At 43.4% G+C, this 18396-nt stretch overlaps 1 protein-coding gene across 2 annotated transcripts in view; it reads right to left on the bottom strand.

Annotated features, from left to right (window-relative positions):
• spg11 (SPG11 vesicle trafficking associated, spatacsin) overlaps positions 1-18396 on the bottom strand; it is a 102591-nt gene that overhangs the window by 33516 nt on the left and 50679 nt on the right. For both annotated transcript variants that reach the window (XM_045227174.1, XM_045227173.1), the window contains exons 19-21: positions 6857-7027; positions 5948-6014; positions 5551-5716 (exon numbers count right to left, since the gene is read on the bottom strand). In XM_045227174.1, the coding sequence (XP_045083109.1) occupies positions 5551-5716; positions 5948-6014; positions 6857-7027 (404 nt within the window). The remainder of the gene's footprint in view (positions 1-5550; positions 5717-5947; positions 6015-6856; positions 7028-18396) is intronic.

Consider the following 18396-nt stretch of genomic DNA (forward strand, 5'->3'; position numbering starts at 1 on the left):
CGCGTTCTGTCTCCTAGAGATGAACGTACTTTGGTGCGAAAAGTGCAAATCAATCCCAGAACAACAGCAAATGACCTTGTGAAGATGCTGGAGGAAACAGGTACAAAAGTATCTATATCCACAGTAAAACGAGTCCTATATCGACATAACCTGAAAGGCCACTCAGCAAGGAAGAAGCCACTGCTCCAAAACTGCCATAAAAAAGCCAGACTACGGTTTGCAACTGCACATGGGGACAAAGATCGTACTTTTTGAAGAAATGTCCTCTGGTCTGATGAAACAAAAATAGAACTGTTTGGCCATAATGACCATCGCTATGTTTGGAGGAAAAAGGTGAATGCTTGCATGCCGAAGAACACCATCCCAACCATGAAGCACGGGGGTGGCAGCATCATGCTGTGGGGGTGCTTTGCTGCAGGAGGGACTGGTGCACTTCACAAAATAGATGGCATCATGAGGAAGGAAAATTATGTGGATATATTGAAGCAACATCTCAAGACATCAGTCAGGAAGTTAAAGCTTGGTCGCAAATGGGTCTTCCAAATGGACAATGACCCCAAGCAACAAAGTCAAGGTATTGGAGTGGCCATCACAAAGCCCTAACCTCAACCCTATAGAACATTTGTGGGCAGAACTGAAAAAGCGTGTGCGAGCAAGGAGGCCTACAAACCTGACTCAGTTACACCAGCTCTGTCAGGAGGAATGGGCCAAATTTCACCTAACTTATTGTTGGAAGCTTGTGGAAGGCTACCCGAAACATTTGACCCAAGTTAAACAATTTAAAGGCAATGCTACCAAATACTAATTCAGTGTATGTAAACTTGTGACCCACTGGGAATGTGATGAAAGAAAATAAATCTGAAATAAATCATTCTCTGTACTATTATTATGACATTTCACATTCTTAAAATAAAGTGGTGATCCCAACTGACCTAAGACAGGGAATTTTACTAGGATTAAATGTCAGAAACAGTGAAAAACTGAGTTTAAATGTATTTGGCTAAGGTGTTTGTAAACTTCCGACTTCAACTGTATATGACATATTACAATACAATGTATACTGTGTGTACAAAACATTTCCATGACATAGACTGACCAGGTGAATGCTATTATCCCTTATTGATGTCACCTGTTAAATCCACTTCAATCAGTGTAGATAAAGAGGAGGAGACAGGTTAAAGAAGGATTTTCAAGCCTTGAGACAATTGAGATATGGATTGTGTACAGGGCCGGCCCTCCCATTAGGCAAGATTAGGCAGCCGCCTATGGCGGCACTTGAAATTGGGGCGGCATTTTGACAATTGGCTGCCGCCCTCCGGCACCCCTGATTGGCTTCTACACCGCCGACGGCACCCCAGCCACCAGCTCATAGCGTTTCTGCAGTTCCCGCCCTCACTCCATTCCCGCTTCTCCCGAAGTTCACTCCCACTATCCTTGGTAGCTATGGTGATGTGTGTGTTTATATGGGATCATCCAATTGTGAAACATGAATAAAAATGAATCTCCCAATTAAATGATTGTTTAGTTTTTTATGTTTGTGTATGACAAAAGACGATTAGTGATTAAGGCAGTAGCCTAACCTAGCCTGTTAATGTTAGCTAGCTACTACTAGTGGATATACTTTTAGCTAAAAGTAAGCTATAGAGATTTGAAACACTTTACTACCATGTCTAAGAGACAAAAACTATCAGGAAGCAAATATTTTAAAAAACGAATGAGAAAAGAGGCACAGTCTCTAAACCAAAGAAATTCGCTGCAGAAATGTATCCGCGTGCAGCAATGTCCATCAGTCGGTGTGGAGAATGACAAGCCTCCGAGGACAGGCCATTCATTCGACGAGAACAACGAGCCCCTGTTCGCTGATTCTAGCAGCGAAGAGGGCAAGCCGGAGGAGTCCGAGCCATGAACTTCCACTGATGATGACAGCTCACTGGCTGGACAAGAACAGATTGCACCAGCCTAGCCACATCTCCAAACAATGCCGGCGAAGACCCTACTATCTTGGAACCGGACTCAGATTCGTCGCTCCCTGTCCCCGATGACAGTGGTGGTGCTGCTGCTAAATCCAACTCCCAGACAAAAAAACATAAAAGATCCCGGTAAGCGGCCAAAATATATGAATTGATCTTTATGGGATATGTTAGTGCAGGCTGGGCCACATCAAGATAAAGAGGGGAATTTCCCAAGCGATGAGGTGCGACGAAAGTTTTCGGTGGCCAACTACAATAGGAGGATGGCGAACAGGGAGAGTGGAGAGACCATGGCTTGTCTATTCCAAGCAAAATGATGCAGCCTTCTGAGTGCAAATCTGCGCTGGTCAGGGATGGAACCAGGGACTGGAAGAATCTGTGCCACCTCCTCAGCTCGCATGAGAAGTCACATGACCACCTAGATAGTTTCCAAAGGTGGAAGGAGCTGGAGATCAGGCTGGTGTCCAAGCAAACTATCGATGCCCAAGCACAACGGGCTATTGACAGAAAGACTCTCCACTTGCAGCAGGTGCTGCAGAGGCTCATAGCCCTGATACGTGTATTGGCCACCCAGAACATTGCGTTACGTGGGACCACCGATAGGCTGAATGAGCCAAATAATGGGAACTTTCTGAAGATTGTGGAAATGCTGGGTATCTTTGATGGAATCATGAAGGAGCATGTAAGGAAAGTACAGTCCAAAGAAACACATGTGCACTACCTCGGTAAAAGAATCCAGAACGAAATCATTGACATGCTGGCACAAGAGATCCAGCAGACATTACATTTACATTTACGTCATTTAGCAGACGCTCTTATCCAGAGCGACTTACAGTTAGTGAGTGCATACATTATTATTATTTTATTTTTTCGTACTGGCCCCCCGTGGGAATCGAACCGCAACCCTGGCATTGCAAACGCCATACTCTACCAACTGAGCTACGTCCCTGCCGGCCATTCCCTCCCCTACCTTGGACGACGCTGGGCCAATTGTGCGCCGCACCATGGGTCTCCCGGTCATGGCCGGCTACGACAGAGCCACAGTGTGCAGTGATCTAAAAGCAGCCAAATATTTTTCTATAATTTTGGACTGCACACCAGACAAGAGAAAAACAGAGCAGATGACCATGGTGGTGCGTTTTGTTTCAACCGAGGATGATGGGTCAGTGCGCACGTGAGAGCACTTCCTGGAGTTTAGTGAACTGCTTGACGCAATGGGGGCGGGCATGACCGAGTTGCTTATCTCAACACTATAGAAACATGGCATCGCCATCATTGACATGAGAGGGCAGGGGTATGACAACGAGACGAATATGCGGGGGAGGCACAGTGGAGTTCAAAAGAGAGTGCAGGATATTAATCCGAGGGCCTTTTTTGTGCCATGCAGTGCACACTCGCTGAACCTGGTTCCTCTCTAATAGAGCATCGTATTGTTTGGAGACGGCTGAGTTTTTTAACACCATACATTTATAAAAGGTTGGAGGCAAACAGCATTTCCGCCAAGATGAACAACTTTGGCTTCATGTGCGCAGTGGTCGTTTGGTAAGACATCTTGTTCGAAGTGAACATCGCCAGTAAGAGTTTGCAGGCGGTGAGTTTTAACATTTCACTTGCAGTGGCTCAACTGAACTCAACCAGGGTATTCCTCCAAGACTACCGCTCCGATGCAGCTTTCGCTGGCGCTTTAGCAAGCGCAAAAGAGTTGGCAGAGGAGATGGGTATTGATCCCTGTTTCCCAGTGCAGCCCACGGTTTGTCCCAGGAAGAAGAGGAGTCTGTTTGACTACGTGGGAGAGGATGAGTCTGTGACTGACCCTCAGCAGAAATTCAAAGCACATTTCTTCAATCAGATTCTTGATTCTGCTATCCAGTCCGTCAACGAGCACTTTACGCAGCTCGAAGAGCACAGCTGTATTTTCAGCATCCTGTACAACATCCCCACCATCAAGGACATGGACACTGCAGCACTTACCAGGGACTGCGCAACACTGGAGAGGGCCCTTACGTACAGGGATTCCAGGGACATCGACGCAAAAGATCTGTGTAATGAGCTCAAAGTCTTGAGCAGGAGACTGGACAGTGAGGCAAAACCACTCGACGCACTGGAGTACATATCCAGACACCAAATGGCCTCCTTGTATCCCAATGCCTTTGTTGCCCTGAGAGTTCTTCTCACACTCCCGGTAACAGTGGCAAGTGGAGATGCTCCAAGCTCAAACTCATCAAAAACTACCTGGGCTCTACTATGAGTCAAGAGAGACTCAATGGACTCGCCTAGGGTAGGAGGCTGTCCAGGGCCGGCCTTGATTGTGTATGTGTGCCATTCAGAGGGTGAACAGGGTATGGTAGTAGGTGCCAGGGGCACTGGTTTGTGTCGAACTGCAATGCTGCTGGGTTTTTCACGCTCAACAGTTTCCCATGTGTATCAAGAATGGTCCACCACCCAAAGGACATCCAGCCAACTTGACACAACTGTGGGGAGCATTGGAGTCAACATGGGCCAGCATCCCGGTGGAATGCTTCCGACACCTTGTAGAGTCCATGCCCCGACGAATTGAGGCTGTTCTGAGGGCAAAAGGGCGTGCAACTCAATATTAGGACTGTTGTATACTGGGTCGTTCTATATGAATTCAATCACTTTTTGAAAGCACACCCTTTAATTTGAACGAAACCTTCTATACATGTTTGGCCATGGTAGAAGTATTCAAGAGTATGCTGTCTTAACCGATGACCGGCACAACTCAAGAAAATCTGAGTTTAAATGTTTTTTAATAAACATTTTAATTTTTTATAACCAAATACTTTGTAATCCCTGTTTGTAAGCTTTCAAATGATATCAAACTCAATGATTTATCTTTTTCAGTGATTAAGACATGGATGTCTCATGGTAGTGTGGGGTATGCAAAACGGGTCAACTTTGAGCACTTCTATCTCCTGAAAGTTTTCGCATTCTGGTCCAAAAAGTATTTTTCTGACCATGTATGGAAAGTTTCATTCTAATGTACGGTCAAAAAGTGATTGAATTCATACAAAACAACCCTACTGTCATACTACAGTATAACATAAAGCAAAATCATGTTCCAGGCAAACATGTCCAACAGGCAGAATAAAGGTTCAAATGAAATACTGAGAACATATGGTGCACAATAAAGGGGTTCATTTGAAGTGAAAAAACTGCAAGAGAGAACTAGGATGTTCAAAATGTGTGCCACCTAAGAGTAACAACGACAACAAAGGGAAAAGTAAAACAAGGATGAGTGCCTGCCCAAGCTTCTTGTTTTTATGTTGAATTTCATTACTTCAACAAGTTTCATATAGTTCAGTTAGTGTCGTTAAGGCACTGGGGAAGGTGTCTGACACTCTGAAATGTAGTCCTGCCTGTTTGTCCCTGATAAACCTCAAAGATCATTGTAGACATCTGAGTGCTTCGTTTTTTGTGTCCTGGCATAGTCATCACATCCTCAGGTAAGATGTTTTTGGGGATGTACTCAGCTTAATGCAAAACATATTGTCTTTGCAGTGTGCCGTCTGTGTTACTCTGATGTCAGTTGAAATTTCCTAACAGAGTTCGATATACTCACTGTGATTTCACTTCGTTGGAGTTGGCTAGCTGTTGCACGAGAAACGTTCCGTAGGCGAACGATGGTCGTCCGTGACGCAGATAGTACAGGAAGTCGAGGTTCTCGATGAGGGCGTATTTACTGACGAGGTGAGGACTAGAGAAATGGGGCAGCTCCACTGAGGTCTCTATTGGGGGAATTAAACATGACATATCACACAATGTATTCAAGACACAAATTATTACCACGACAATCCACAGCCTTAGCTAAAACCTAGGGTCCTTCATCCTATGCTAGGTGAGTTACAAGAGCATTAATTGATATTCAGTTTATTCAGAAGTGAGTTTAAATCTATTTTTCCTTTTTTTGGACCAACAGAAAAGAGATCGTTGCCATGTTCTTTCAGTGAAATACCTACCGGTGGAGCCTAGTGTATTGGCAGACTGCCACCCGAACAGTCGAGATGGATCCAATGGATGTAAACACTAAAAGTAAAGACAAGTAAAATATATTGTCAGCAAAAATACTTCCACTACATACAAAGTCTTTATTTATATTCCACTTAACACCACCATGTACACAGTCCATAACAAGTACAACATTTCCTTTAAAACATTGCTCAGCAACTCCACAAGTTTCTGCATTTTAATTATGCCCTATTGAAACTGTGGGAGAAACTGAAAACAACTTAACTTGCAGTAGAGTCCGCTACAAGGTTCTAATTGGGAGTCTGGCTGCAGTCAATAACAGCTTGGATGGACTGACTTATCTCAATGTATTTTCCACCAAAATACCTCATGAGGATTAAAGTGGAGCCAGGCATGTCCACCACTCATTAAAGTGATTGCTCCCTCCTGTCTGTAGCCTGAGGGGAAGCTAGCTATCTGAGCGCTAGCTGTTTAGCCTTTAAGCGGTGCAAAGGCAATTTCTGCACTGCAGCAAAAAAGTGCACGCCAAACCAGACATAAGCTATCTGATGCAGACATATTGATGAGTTTCAAGGCTGACGAGTTGCTATTACAGAGTCAAAGTCAAAGTTTACCTCTGAAGCTGTGATAGTGTGTTCAGTGCCATGCTGTGAATGCAGAGAGTCTGTGTGTAATGTGTTGTGAAGAGGCTGTGTGGTTCTCTGTAATGCTATGATTAGAGCCTAGGGCGTTTGTGTGCTCAGTGATGAGCTGAATTCTAATGTGTACTCAGTACCAAACCCTATTATTTAGTTTCTTTATGCATGTGGTAAGTTACTGTATGATTTATTACACAGCAAACATGCACACAAGACAATTAGCAAACAGATGATCTGGATGGTATGGATGTGGTAGAGTACCTGCATGAGGTGGTAGATGGAGATATCGGATGTGGTGGCGGTGGTCGCTCGGGGTCCGCTCACAGGGAAGAGCGCTGCCTTGAGCTTGGGGTAGGGGCTCAGGGCCATCTTCAGTAGCTGGGGGTCCACCCTAGACACAGAGCTTCCAGCCCTCTCCCCCGGACTCACCACCTAAACAACAGCAGACAGGAACACTCAAATGCATATATACCAATCCTGGTGTTTGTGTGGCCGTTTCCAGACCCGCCCATGCTGGGTCTTTCCCGTCCTTGGAAAATCCCTTTGGGCTGGGGTCAGGAGCTGAATTGTATTTATTATGGATCCCCATTAGCTGCTGCCAAGGCTAGCAACATTAAGGCAGTTATATACAATAAAAAATATTACATGACATTACATATCACTTTTCACAACACATTAAGTGTGTGCCCTCAGGCCACTACTCAACTAACACATACAGTTATCTACAATACAAAATCCATGTGTACGTGTGTGTAGAGTGCGTGCGTTATCATGTGTATTTGTATGCTTGTCTGTGTCTGTGTGTCTCGAGGTGGGTGGGGTCGAGCAACCTACAGACAACAGTAGCCGAATGATACACTGTTTTGCTTGTACATTAATGTGCTATCTATGTGCCTGTCGGTTCTCAAGACAAAAATACCATGAGGTTTAATTCTGTGTTGTTTTATCTTCCTCATAACACTGGATGTTTGTTTTGTTGTTATATAAAGGAAGTGATGAACATTAGCAAAGTGGCCAATACATAAATATGCATTACTCTCTCCCTTTTTCCACACAGTCTATGCTTCTCTAAAAAAAAAAAAAAAAAAAAAACATTAAATAAGTTTAGTATATATTTTCTCTGTCAATTTCACCAATTTAGATTTTCTTTGGGAGGGGAGGGGGAGCCAGGCAAACCCCAGCTACAGAGCATATGGGGTGGGAAATGCAGTTTTCATATTGTACAGAGGGAGCTGTGGGTCAGGAAGTGCACAGATAGCGCTCTACCTGTGCAGAGCACAAGCCCCTTGGAGCTTTTCCAGTTTCCAAAGTGTCCTTTTGGGTGGTGGCAGTGCTTAATTTGAGCCAGATCCTGTTCCGGCACCTCAGATTTGAATTGTTTTGTTCCGGAACCCATTTGCCAGGATCCGGTACCTCTCGTGACATGAAACATTATTTTCACTGTTTGCAATTCAAAAATTATAATAAAAGCAATCAGAGTTAATTCAAGTTGATCCTCTGTAATTCTCCTGGCTGCCCCCTAAAAAACATAATGTGAAAACAGTGCCTGATATTCTAAGAATTGATTTGTGTTGGGCTGGCCCGGGTTTATGGTTTGCGCAACATTGTAGCCTATATAGACCAATGCATGGCCATCACTGTGGTGAGAGAGAGAAGTACGCCTGTATTTCACACAGAACTAGAATGAGATTCACTTTTCTATTCTCTCTCCCTGCTCTTATAGACATGAGCATGCAACTCTCATCTCTCCAGCATTGCACTTCATCATTTACTTTCTTACAGAATCATAGCCGCGTTAAGGGTGCTGCAGGTATCGCAGCACCCCTGATAAATTGAAATACATTTGCCAAAGTTATATAATTACTGCTGTCAGCCAAAACAGGCCTTTCACAATATTTCAAATACAATCGCGGGAAAACACAGATCCTGCTGAAAAGAGAAGACTAATCTGTCTGTAGGCTACCAAGTTATCAAGTACCAAATAGACCTATTGAGCGAACAGCATTGTTTTACAAAGTAAAACAAGAGAGAGTTAAGCTAACCGGTTGTTTGTCCCAGATTCTGCCCGGTCCCCTGTCCTGGAATAGGCTCATTCCTCTAACCTCATGTGCCATCCCGGCACCTGCCGGACCCTGGCTTTCCTCCAACGGTTTTGGTGGCCCACCATGGTTCCTGACGTCTCCACGTTCGTCGCCGCCTGCACTGTGTGTGCACAGAGTGACAAAGGCCTCCTTCAACCACTCCCTGTTCTTCACCACCCCTGGTCCCATATATCCCTGGACTTTGTCACTGGTCTCCCTCCATCCAATAGCAACACCACCATTCTTACGGTAGTGGATAGGTTTTCCAAAGCCGCCCATTTCATTCCCCTTCCCAAGTTACCCTCAGCCAACGAGACGGCCCAGCTCATGGTACATCACGTCTTCCGGATCCACGGACTTCCGGTTGACATGGTCTCCGAACTTGGTCCTCAGTTCTCGTCCCGATTCTGGAAGGCGTTCTGCACCCTCATTAGGTCATCGACCAGCCTGTCCTCCGGGTTTCACCCCCAATCTAACGGCCAGTCGGAGCGAACCAATCGGGATCTGGAGACGACTCTTCGTTGCCTCGTCTCTGCCAACCCCACCACCTGGAGCCAGCAACTCGTGTGGGTGGAGTATGCCCGCAACACCCTTCCTTGCTCGGCCACTGGTCTCTCACCCTTCGAGTGTTCCTTGGGTTACCAGCCTATGCTATTCCCTGAGCAAGAAGTCAGCACACCCTCAGCCCAGATGTTCGTCCGCCGCTGTCGGCGTACCTGGAAGAGAGCCCGGTCCGCTCTTCTTAAGACAACCTAAAGGTATCGGCAACAGGCGGACCGCCACCGGACCCCGGCTCCCCCGGTTTCGTCTCGGGCATAGGGTATGGCTCTCCACTCGGGATCTGCCCCTCCGGGTGGAGTCCGGTAAACTGTCCCCCTGCTTTATCGGCCCATTCCCCATCTCTAAAATCCATAGTCCCACTGCTGTTCATCTTCTGTTGCCCCGCACCCTCCATAGACATCCCACTTTCCATGTATCTAGGATTAAACCTTTGTCTCACAGCCCTTTGTCTCCTGTTTCTAGGGAAACATGGATATCAGACCCGGTGCAAGACTAATGTGTACTGCCTTTTTTCTACTTTGATATATTTTTGCTTTATACCTACATTGAACTAGCATAGAGGATGCCTGGTTGTTCTTTAAAAGTAAAAGTCCTCTCAATCTTAAATAAACATGCCCCATTCAAAAAATACAGAACTAAGAACAGATATAGCCCCTGGTTCTCCTCAGACTTGACTGCCCTTGACCAGCACAAAAACATCCTGTGGCGTACTGCATTAGCATCAAATAGCCCCCGCGATATGCAACTTTTCAGGGAAGTTAGGAACCAATATACATAAGCAGTTAGGAAAGCAAAGGCTAACTTTTTCAAACAGAAATTTGCTTCCTGTAGCACTAACTCCAAAAAGTTTTGGGACACTGTAAAGTCCATGGAAAATAAGAGCACTTCCTCCCAGCTGCCCACTGCACTGAGGCTAGGAAACACTATCACCACCGATAAATCTACAATAATCGAGAATTTCAACAAGCATTTTGCTACGGCTGGCCATGCTTTCCACCTGGCTACCACTACCCTGGCCACCAGCTCTGCACCCTCCGCTGCAACTTGCCCATGCCCCCCCGCTTCTCCTTCACACAAATCCAGACAGCTGATGTTCTGAAAGAGCTGCAAAATCTGGACCCCTACAAATCTTCTGGGCTAGACAATCTGGACCCTTTCTTTCTAAAACTAGCCGCCGAAATTGTCGCAACCCCCTATTACTAGCCTGTTCAACCTCTCTTTCGTAACGTCTGAGATCCCCAGAGATTGAAAGCTGCCGCGGTCATCCCCCCTCTTCAAAGGGGGTGACACTCTAGATCCAAACTGTTACAGACCCATATCCATCCTGCCCTGCCTTTCAAAAGTTTTTGAAAGCCAAGTCAACAAACAGATCACTGACCATTTCGAATCTCACCGTACCTTCTCCGCTATGCAATCCGGTTTCCGAGCTGGTCATGGGTGCACTTCAGCCACGCTCAAGGTCCTAAACGATATTATCACCGCGATCGATAATAGACAGTACTGTGCAGCCGTTTTCATTGACCTGGCCAAGGCTTTCGACTCTGTCAACCACCGCATTCTTATTGGCAGACTAAATAGCCTTGGTTTCTCAAATGACTGCCTCGCCTGGTTCACCAACTACTTCTCAGATAGAGTTCAATGTGTCAAATCGGAGGGCCTGTTGTCTGGACCTATGGCAGTCTCTATGGGGTGCCACAGGGTTCAATTCTTGGGCCGACTCTTTTCTCTGTGTATATCAATGACGTCGCTCTTGCTGCTGGTGACTCTCAGATCCACCTCTATGCAGACGACACCATTTTGTATACATCTGGCCCTTCATTGGACACTGTGTTAACAAACCTCCAAACGAGCTTCAATGCCATACAACACTCCTTCAGTAGCCTCCAACTGCTCTTAAACACTAGTAAAACTAAATGCATGCTCTTCAACCGAACGCTGCTTGCACCCGCCCACCCGACTAGAATCACTACTCTCGACGGGTCTGACCTAGAGTATGTGGACAACTACAAATATCTAGGTGTCTGGTTAGACTGTAAACTCTCCTTCCAGACTCACATTAAGAATCTCCAATCCAAAGTTAAATCTAGAATCGGTTTCCTATTTCGCAACAAAGCCTCCTTCACTCATGCTGCCAAACATGCCCTCGTAAAATGGACTATCCTACCGATCCTTGACTTCGGCGATGTCATTTACAAAATAGCCTCCAACACTCTACTCAGCAAATTGGATGTAGTCTATCACAGTGCCATCCGTTTTGTCTCCAAAGCCCCATATAATACCCACCACTGTGACCTGTACGCTCTTGTTGGCTGGTCCTCACTACATATTCGTCGCCAAACCCACTGGCTCCAGGCCATCTATAAATCACTGCTAGGCAAATCCCCGCCTTATCTTAGCTCATTGGTCACCATAGCAACACCCACCCGTAGTCTGCGCTCCAGCAGGTATATCTCACTGGTCATCCCCAAAGCCAACACCTCCTTTGGCCGCAATTCCTTCCAGTTCTCTGCTGCCAATGACTGGAACAAATTGCAAAAATCTCTGAAGCTGGAGACACTTATCTCCCTCACTAACTTTAAGCATCAGTTGTCAGAGCACCTTACCGATCACTGCACCTGTACACAGCCCATCTGAAATTAGCCCGCCCAACTACCTCATCCCTATATTGTTATTTATTTTGCTCATTTGTACCCCAGTATCTCTATTTGCACATCATCTCTTGCACATCTATCATTCCAGTGTTAATACTAATTGTAATTATTTTGCACTATAGCCTATTTATTGCCTTACCTCCATAACTTGCTACATTTGCACACACTGTATATATATGTATTTCTGTTGTATTTTTGACTTTGTTTTGTTTTACCCCATATGTAACTCTGTGTTGTTGTTTTTATCACACTGCTTTGCTTTATCTTGGCCAGGTCGCAGTTGTAAATGAGAACTTGTTCTCAACTGGTTTACCTGGTTAAATAAAGGTGAAATAAAATAAAAATAAATAGAGCCATGTACCACAAGGTGACCACAAACACTATTATGGCTAATAAAGAATGAGAAATGACATGTGTGTCGTGGAATGTGAATGCAATAGTTAATTTATTGAAGCATTACAAGGTATTAAATCATGGGAATAATTTGAAAGCAAAGATAGCATTCCTTCAAGAGACTCATCTCTGACCATCAGGCTACACCCGTTTAAACAGTTCATGGAAAGGCCAGGCTTTCTGATTAGGTTACCAAAGTAGGGAACGTGGGAGAGCAATTTTGATAAAGAGTAATGTCTTCTTTACTTCATCAAATGTTATTTCAGATCCAGATGGCAGGTATGTTGTTGTTATGGGATAACTTAATAATATGCCTGTAGTGCTGGTGAACGTGTATGCTCTGAATAAGGATGACAGCAACTTTAAATCATTATTTTCTCTATTACCAGATTTGAACTCCCATTATCTGATTCTGGGCGGGGACTTTAATTGTTTTTTTAATCCGGTGCTCGACTGTTTAACAAATAAGAATATACCATTAACCCACACAGCTCAGGCTATTATGTCTTTTTTAGAACAGTTTGGTGTCTCTAATGTGTGGCGGCAGTTAAATCCTTTTTAAATCCAATTTTTCTTCTCCTGTCCACCACTCATTTTCACGTATTGACTACTTTGTTGATGATGATAAAACTGCATCTAGTCATATCCGATCACACCCCACTAGTACTACCCTCAGTACTACCATGAAAAATAAGCCTCAGAAAACATGGCGTCTCTGCTGCTCTCTGAGCAGAATATCATTAACTTTGTAGAGCAGGTACTGCTTTTCTTTGAAGTAAATAAATCAGAAGACACTTCACCCAGCCATCTATGGGAAACATTGAAAGCGTATATTAGAGGGCAATCATTTATGTAGCCAACAGTAATAAAAAGCGCTCCAAGGACTTCAAAAGGGATATCAATAGGGAGATCTTTCTGACAGACCAACAGTACGCTGAGCACCCCTCACCAGAGCTATCCAACAAGAAGCTTAAATTGAAAATGGACTTTGATTTCTTATCAACAAATCAGGTCGAGAGTATGCTTCTGAAGACCTGTCATTTGGTTTACAAGCAAACAAACTTTTAGCCCATCAACTGCGTCAAACTACTGCATCTCAACTAATTCCACAAATCTGCACGCAATCCGGTAGTATATCAAGTGATCACTTGATATACTACTGGATTGCACTTTATATAGCAGGGTTGGCTGGCCTTCTCTAGTCACTCGTAGGCTCAGTCACTGGTATACCTTTATTTACAAAGCCATTTTGGGTTTACTACCATTTTATTTTGGCATTTTTATTCTTCAGAAATGTGGTGGGTACTCTCTTCGTTCGCAGGACCTGCTAACTGTTCCAAATGTCCGAACTTAATTTGGTAAAAGGGATTTTATGTAGTCTGCGCCATCGGCTTGGAACGCCTTACAAAATTGTTTTAAACTGGAAGAACTTGTCCCGATTGGTGTTTTTAAATCATTGATGAAGGATGTTGAGGCTGATTCCTTGACCTGTCAATGTTTTATTTTGCTGTTTTATGATTTCGTTATACTCCTGTGATTTCTATGGTTTTTACTAGATTACTTGTAGTTTTTCATGTTGTCTGTCTGTAATTGTGTAATGACTTGGTGCTGCCTATCTTGGCCAGGACGGTCTTGAAAAATAGATTTCAAAGGTCAATGAGCCCTTCCTGGTTAAATAAAGGTAAAAAATATATATAAGCTTCACCAATCTGAATCCAGTGGGGATGGTTCTGAAATGAATGATTTTTTCCAAGATCTGCCAATGCTGACTTTGGACCAAACTGTAAAATCAGGATTAGATGCTCAACAGGCCATCACCTGTCTTCAAATGGTCTACTAAGATAACATATGGAATTTTTTTCAGATGGTCATACCATGGATCATTTAGCTATTTGATTTTGAAATGTAGGTCCCCTGTAGGTTTATACAAAATATATATATATATATAATTTTTTTGAATTTGGCCTTTACTACTATAGCCCGTAGAAACACATTGAATAACATATTAATTAACAGACAGTAAAAAAAATAATAATAAGGAATAAAGGTTTTGAAGTGTCTGTCTTATATCTAGGCGATATAAGAAAGCTCTGGAAAATATCTATATATTTGGACACATTTAACCCCTTTTTTTGTTTGGCACAAAACTACTTCCATACATGAAAACAAAAAACGGTACCGGTTTACCTTTAGACGAGTCCCGTGACACTTATGGGGGTCGTAGAGAAAAACGGACGAACACCATCGTGTATATTAGTTTGTGCCCATTTTAGTTCGTAGGCCAAACCGTTCAGACGCTACAGACGTTTTCAGGATGTCTCCTGGTCTGACAAACGGCGCTGTAGCTCTGCCACTTACCACCGCATGTGGAAGGCCGACATAGGCGTACGCGGAGGATAGAGACACAGACCATACAAAAAAAACAGATTTCTCTAGTTTAAACAGACAGATTTAGATGGGGATTTGTGTATTATGTTAATTAGATTGAGGCACATGTGTGTCAATCGACTTTTAAGGATTAATCATATTGTTTATCTGGAATAGAAGGACCCCTCTATTACGCAATACCTTTTTACAGAGATTCAAACATAAGGGTGGCCTTGCTTTGCCGAATTATCGATATTACTATTGGGCTGCAAACATCATGTCATACTGGCTACTCTCTCACTGCCAGCAGCCCAGCCCAGCTTGGGTGCAAATTGAGGAGTCCTCACCCTTGCCCTTTGCCATCACTAAGAATTCTGTCAATCCAGTGGTAAAGCAGTCTAAGAATATGGATTCAATTCAGCGTCTCTGTGTATGCCAATCTGTAAAAATCTTATTTTCTAACCTTCCTGTGTTGACAGTGTATTTGGTGTGTGGCGGGGGAAGGGGTTGCACTGTGTTTTGGATCTTTACATTGATAACTTTGTAAGCAAAATTTATTGTAACTTTATAACTCGGCTACATTCCAGGACTTAATCCACAAAGCCAAGATCACTTCTAGCTATTCAATTATAAAAATCTCTCTCATGCCAATTCGTTATTTAACTATGCCAATATTAAAATGCGCCATATTGAATCAGATATCATTCAAAAGCTTGTTTTCTGGAGCATATCGTTAGCTAGTCCATATATGGCTATTTCCTTTGTAGACATGGTGCTTTGTGCTGAAAGACGAGTAATTTCCTGACATCCGATCGGTTACTGGCATTTAAAGGCCTTTTCTGGCAACCTGATTGGCTAAAACGCCTCACATGACATGCGCTCCACTTCCTTGTTTGAAAATATCTCACGCAAAAAATCCCTGCAACGAGACAAAATGAGCAAATCTCGAAGAATATACCCACAGAAGTTGAATAAAAATCAGCTATCTCAGTTAGCCAATGCGAGAAAAGCAAACAAGCCAGTGGCTATACAGGTAGAGGAGGTAGCTAGCAGTTCGTCTTCAGATGAAAATGACAGATAGCAGCGATCAACCAGACAGAAATCAGCAAGCCAGCAGTGGCTTTTATTCCACATGGCACAAATAAACCAACTCATAGATTATATTTTTTGCCCTCAGTGTCTGAACACAGGACTGAAAAATCACCAGAGACCCCGCCAACCAGGGATTTTGTAATTCTGTCATGATAGAATGTGCACACTGTGAAGGTGATCGTGATGCGTTTAGGAGGAGTGTGTACACTTCGTCAAGGCTGCATGAGAGCTCCAGGGGAGATGTGACATTTGATATAAATGTGAGGATGGTTCTTCTAGCCCACAAATGTGTACTTGGTTATGCAGCTCTAAATTGAAAGAAAATAAGCAAAGCCCTAGGGATTCCTACCTTGCGTCTCAGCCCATATCAGAGTCAAGACAGGAGAGTGATAGGTAAATAAAGGGAGAGTAGCTTATTGTCAGGTAACTTGCTGTGTGTAAATAATCATATTTATTTGCTCCAGTAACTAGAAAGTATAACTATAAAATATAACTAGGTTATACAATGAGACTGTCACATACACACAGAGTAGGCTACTGCAGGGCTGTAGGCTACTGTATGATTACTGAGAAATTAAATGTACGTACAGAAGATACATGCTGAGATGCTGATATTTACATAGAGTAAATACATGCTGATATTTACTCCTGCAGTTATGACTGTTACGATAGATACCATAATATGCACTATTTTTTCCACTTTAGTTGCAGAGATTAAGAGAGGGCTGCAGTCAATGGAGAGTGCTGCAAAGCAGATTAGGAGAGCATACGCAGATATACTGTAGATCTAGACGTAGCAGAGTTGCTGAGGGAGGATAAAGATGCCGTCATAGACATTCATGTATTGTTTGATGGCACTTGGCACAAGAGAGGATTCACTTCCAACTACGGGATAGGTGTTTGCATAGACATTGCAACAAGTGTTGTCTTCATACTGCCATGCATGTGTGATGAAAAGGAAATGTGGGTTACTGAGGAGGAGTTCAGGGAATGGAAGGAGTCACATGCAGATGACTGTGCCCAAAATTTCTCAGGGTCTAGCAAAGTAATAGAGTAGGAAGCAGCAAAACGCATGTGGGCCAGAACAGTCAGTCACCACCGCTTTCGTTAGACAGAAATGCTCTCAGATGGTGACAGTACTTCATACAGTTGTCACATTCGATCCCTACCCAGGCATTGAGATATGGAAACTGGAATGCATCAATCATGCCCACAAGAGGATGGGAACAGCGCTACGTAAACTTAGTGCAGAGAGCTTGGGGGGAAACTCACTGCATTAAAATGTAAGAGTCTACACAAATAGTACAGGGGTGCAATCTTTGACATCCAGGGTGATGTAGAGAGCATGAAGACTGCCATCTGGGCTGGTCTTCTCCAGTATGGCAGTAGCTACATTCAACGAGGGTGCCACTGCTATATCAAAGGTGATGGACAGATTGTGGCTTGACAGCACTTTGGTGACACTGGATGCAATCAGGGAGGATGATGAGATGCGTATTGTGAGAGCTGATGCTACTTCAACAGAGTGTGACAAGCGTAGGCGCAGGTTCCAAGACACAGTCAAGAAAGTAAACAGGCACCAGCGACAACTCAAAAAGGGCCTTACATATGGGGCAGGCATAGCTGATTCATCAGTGAACCTGCAAATTTCACCAGCCTTTTAAATGACAAATTGAGCAAGGTGCTATGCGCATTTGCCCAACACTATGCACATTTGCCAAACAGACCAGTATTTAAAATGTATTCTCTATTGCTTAAAACTAGTGTATTCGATGTGCTAGTGTATTTGTAAAAAGTGTATTAATTGTCAATTTAGAAATAACATATGAATAAGAGATTAATTAATGTGACATAAACTATCATATTTATGGAAAATACATGTTAATTGCATTCACCTATCTTTATCGGCCATTTTCTCAAAATGACCCGTTTCCCATGAGCCAAGTCATTTTTATCAGCCTTCAAAGGAGGACATTTACATTATTCCACACACTGGTTCTTAGGACATAGCCAGACTTGTCCAGAGGATTTATTTTAGATATTGTGTCATTTTGATTTTAAGTGCCATTTTATCTGTAAATCTATGCATACGTGTGAACAGTGTATTTTGAATCCAATTACAAGATGTGGGGACGAAAAGTATTTTTTCAATTTTAACTTATTTTAAAAGAAATAGGGAATTATTTAACAAAAGTGCAAGGGTGCCAATATATATGGCCGCAACCGTATAAGGATAATTTAGTTACTATATAATACCAGCCTGCAGTAGCCCGGTAGGCGTTCTACTTGAGTTACTCAATGAAAGGCGGCAGCACTGAGCTAGCCTGCAACATCACTACATGGAGTAGCTGAAACTGTGCATGTTATGTCTCCATGAGACACCATCTTAAAAGCTGTAATACGTAACTTTTTGGGCGACCGGACCAAATTCACATAGAAATGTAAGTTATAGATCTGTCATTCGCATTGAAAGCAAGTCTAATAAGCGAGCGGTAGATATGTTCTATGTGTGCCATTTCTATGCTTCCCGTGTTTAAGTTTCGTACAGTATTTGCGTCTTTTACTTTCGGTTTTGTACACCAGCTTCAAACAGCTAAAAATACAATATTTTTGGTCATTGAAAAGATATAGCACAGTGGTTTAGAAGGTACAATGA

The sequence above is a fragment of the Coregonus clupeaformis genome, chromosome 19 (genome assembly GCF_020615455.1).
Source record: "Coregonus clupeaformis isolate EN_2021a chromosome 19, ASM2061545v1, whole genome shotgun sequence".
Lineage (NCBI taxonomy): Eukaryota > Metazoa > Chordata > Actinopteri > Salmoniformes > Salmonidae > Coregonus > Coregonus clupeaformis.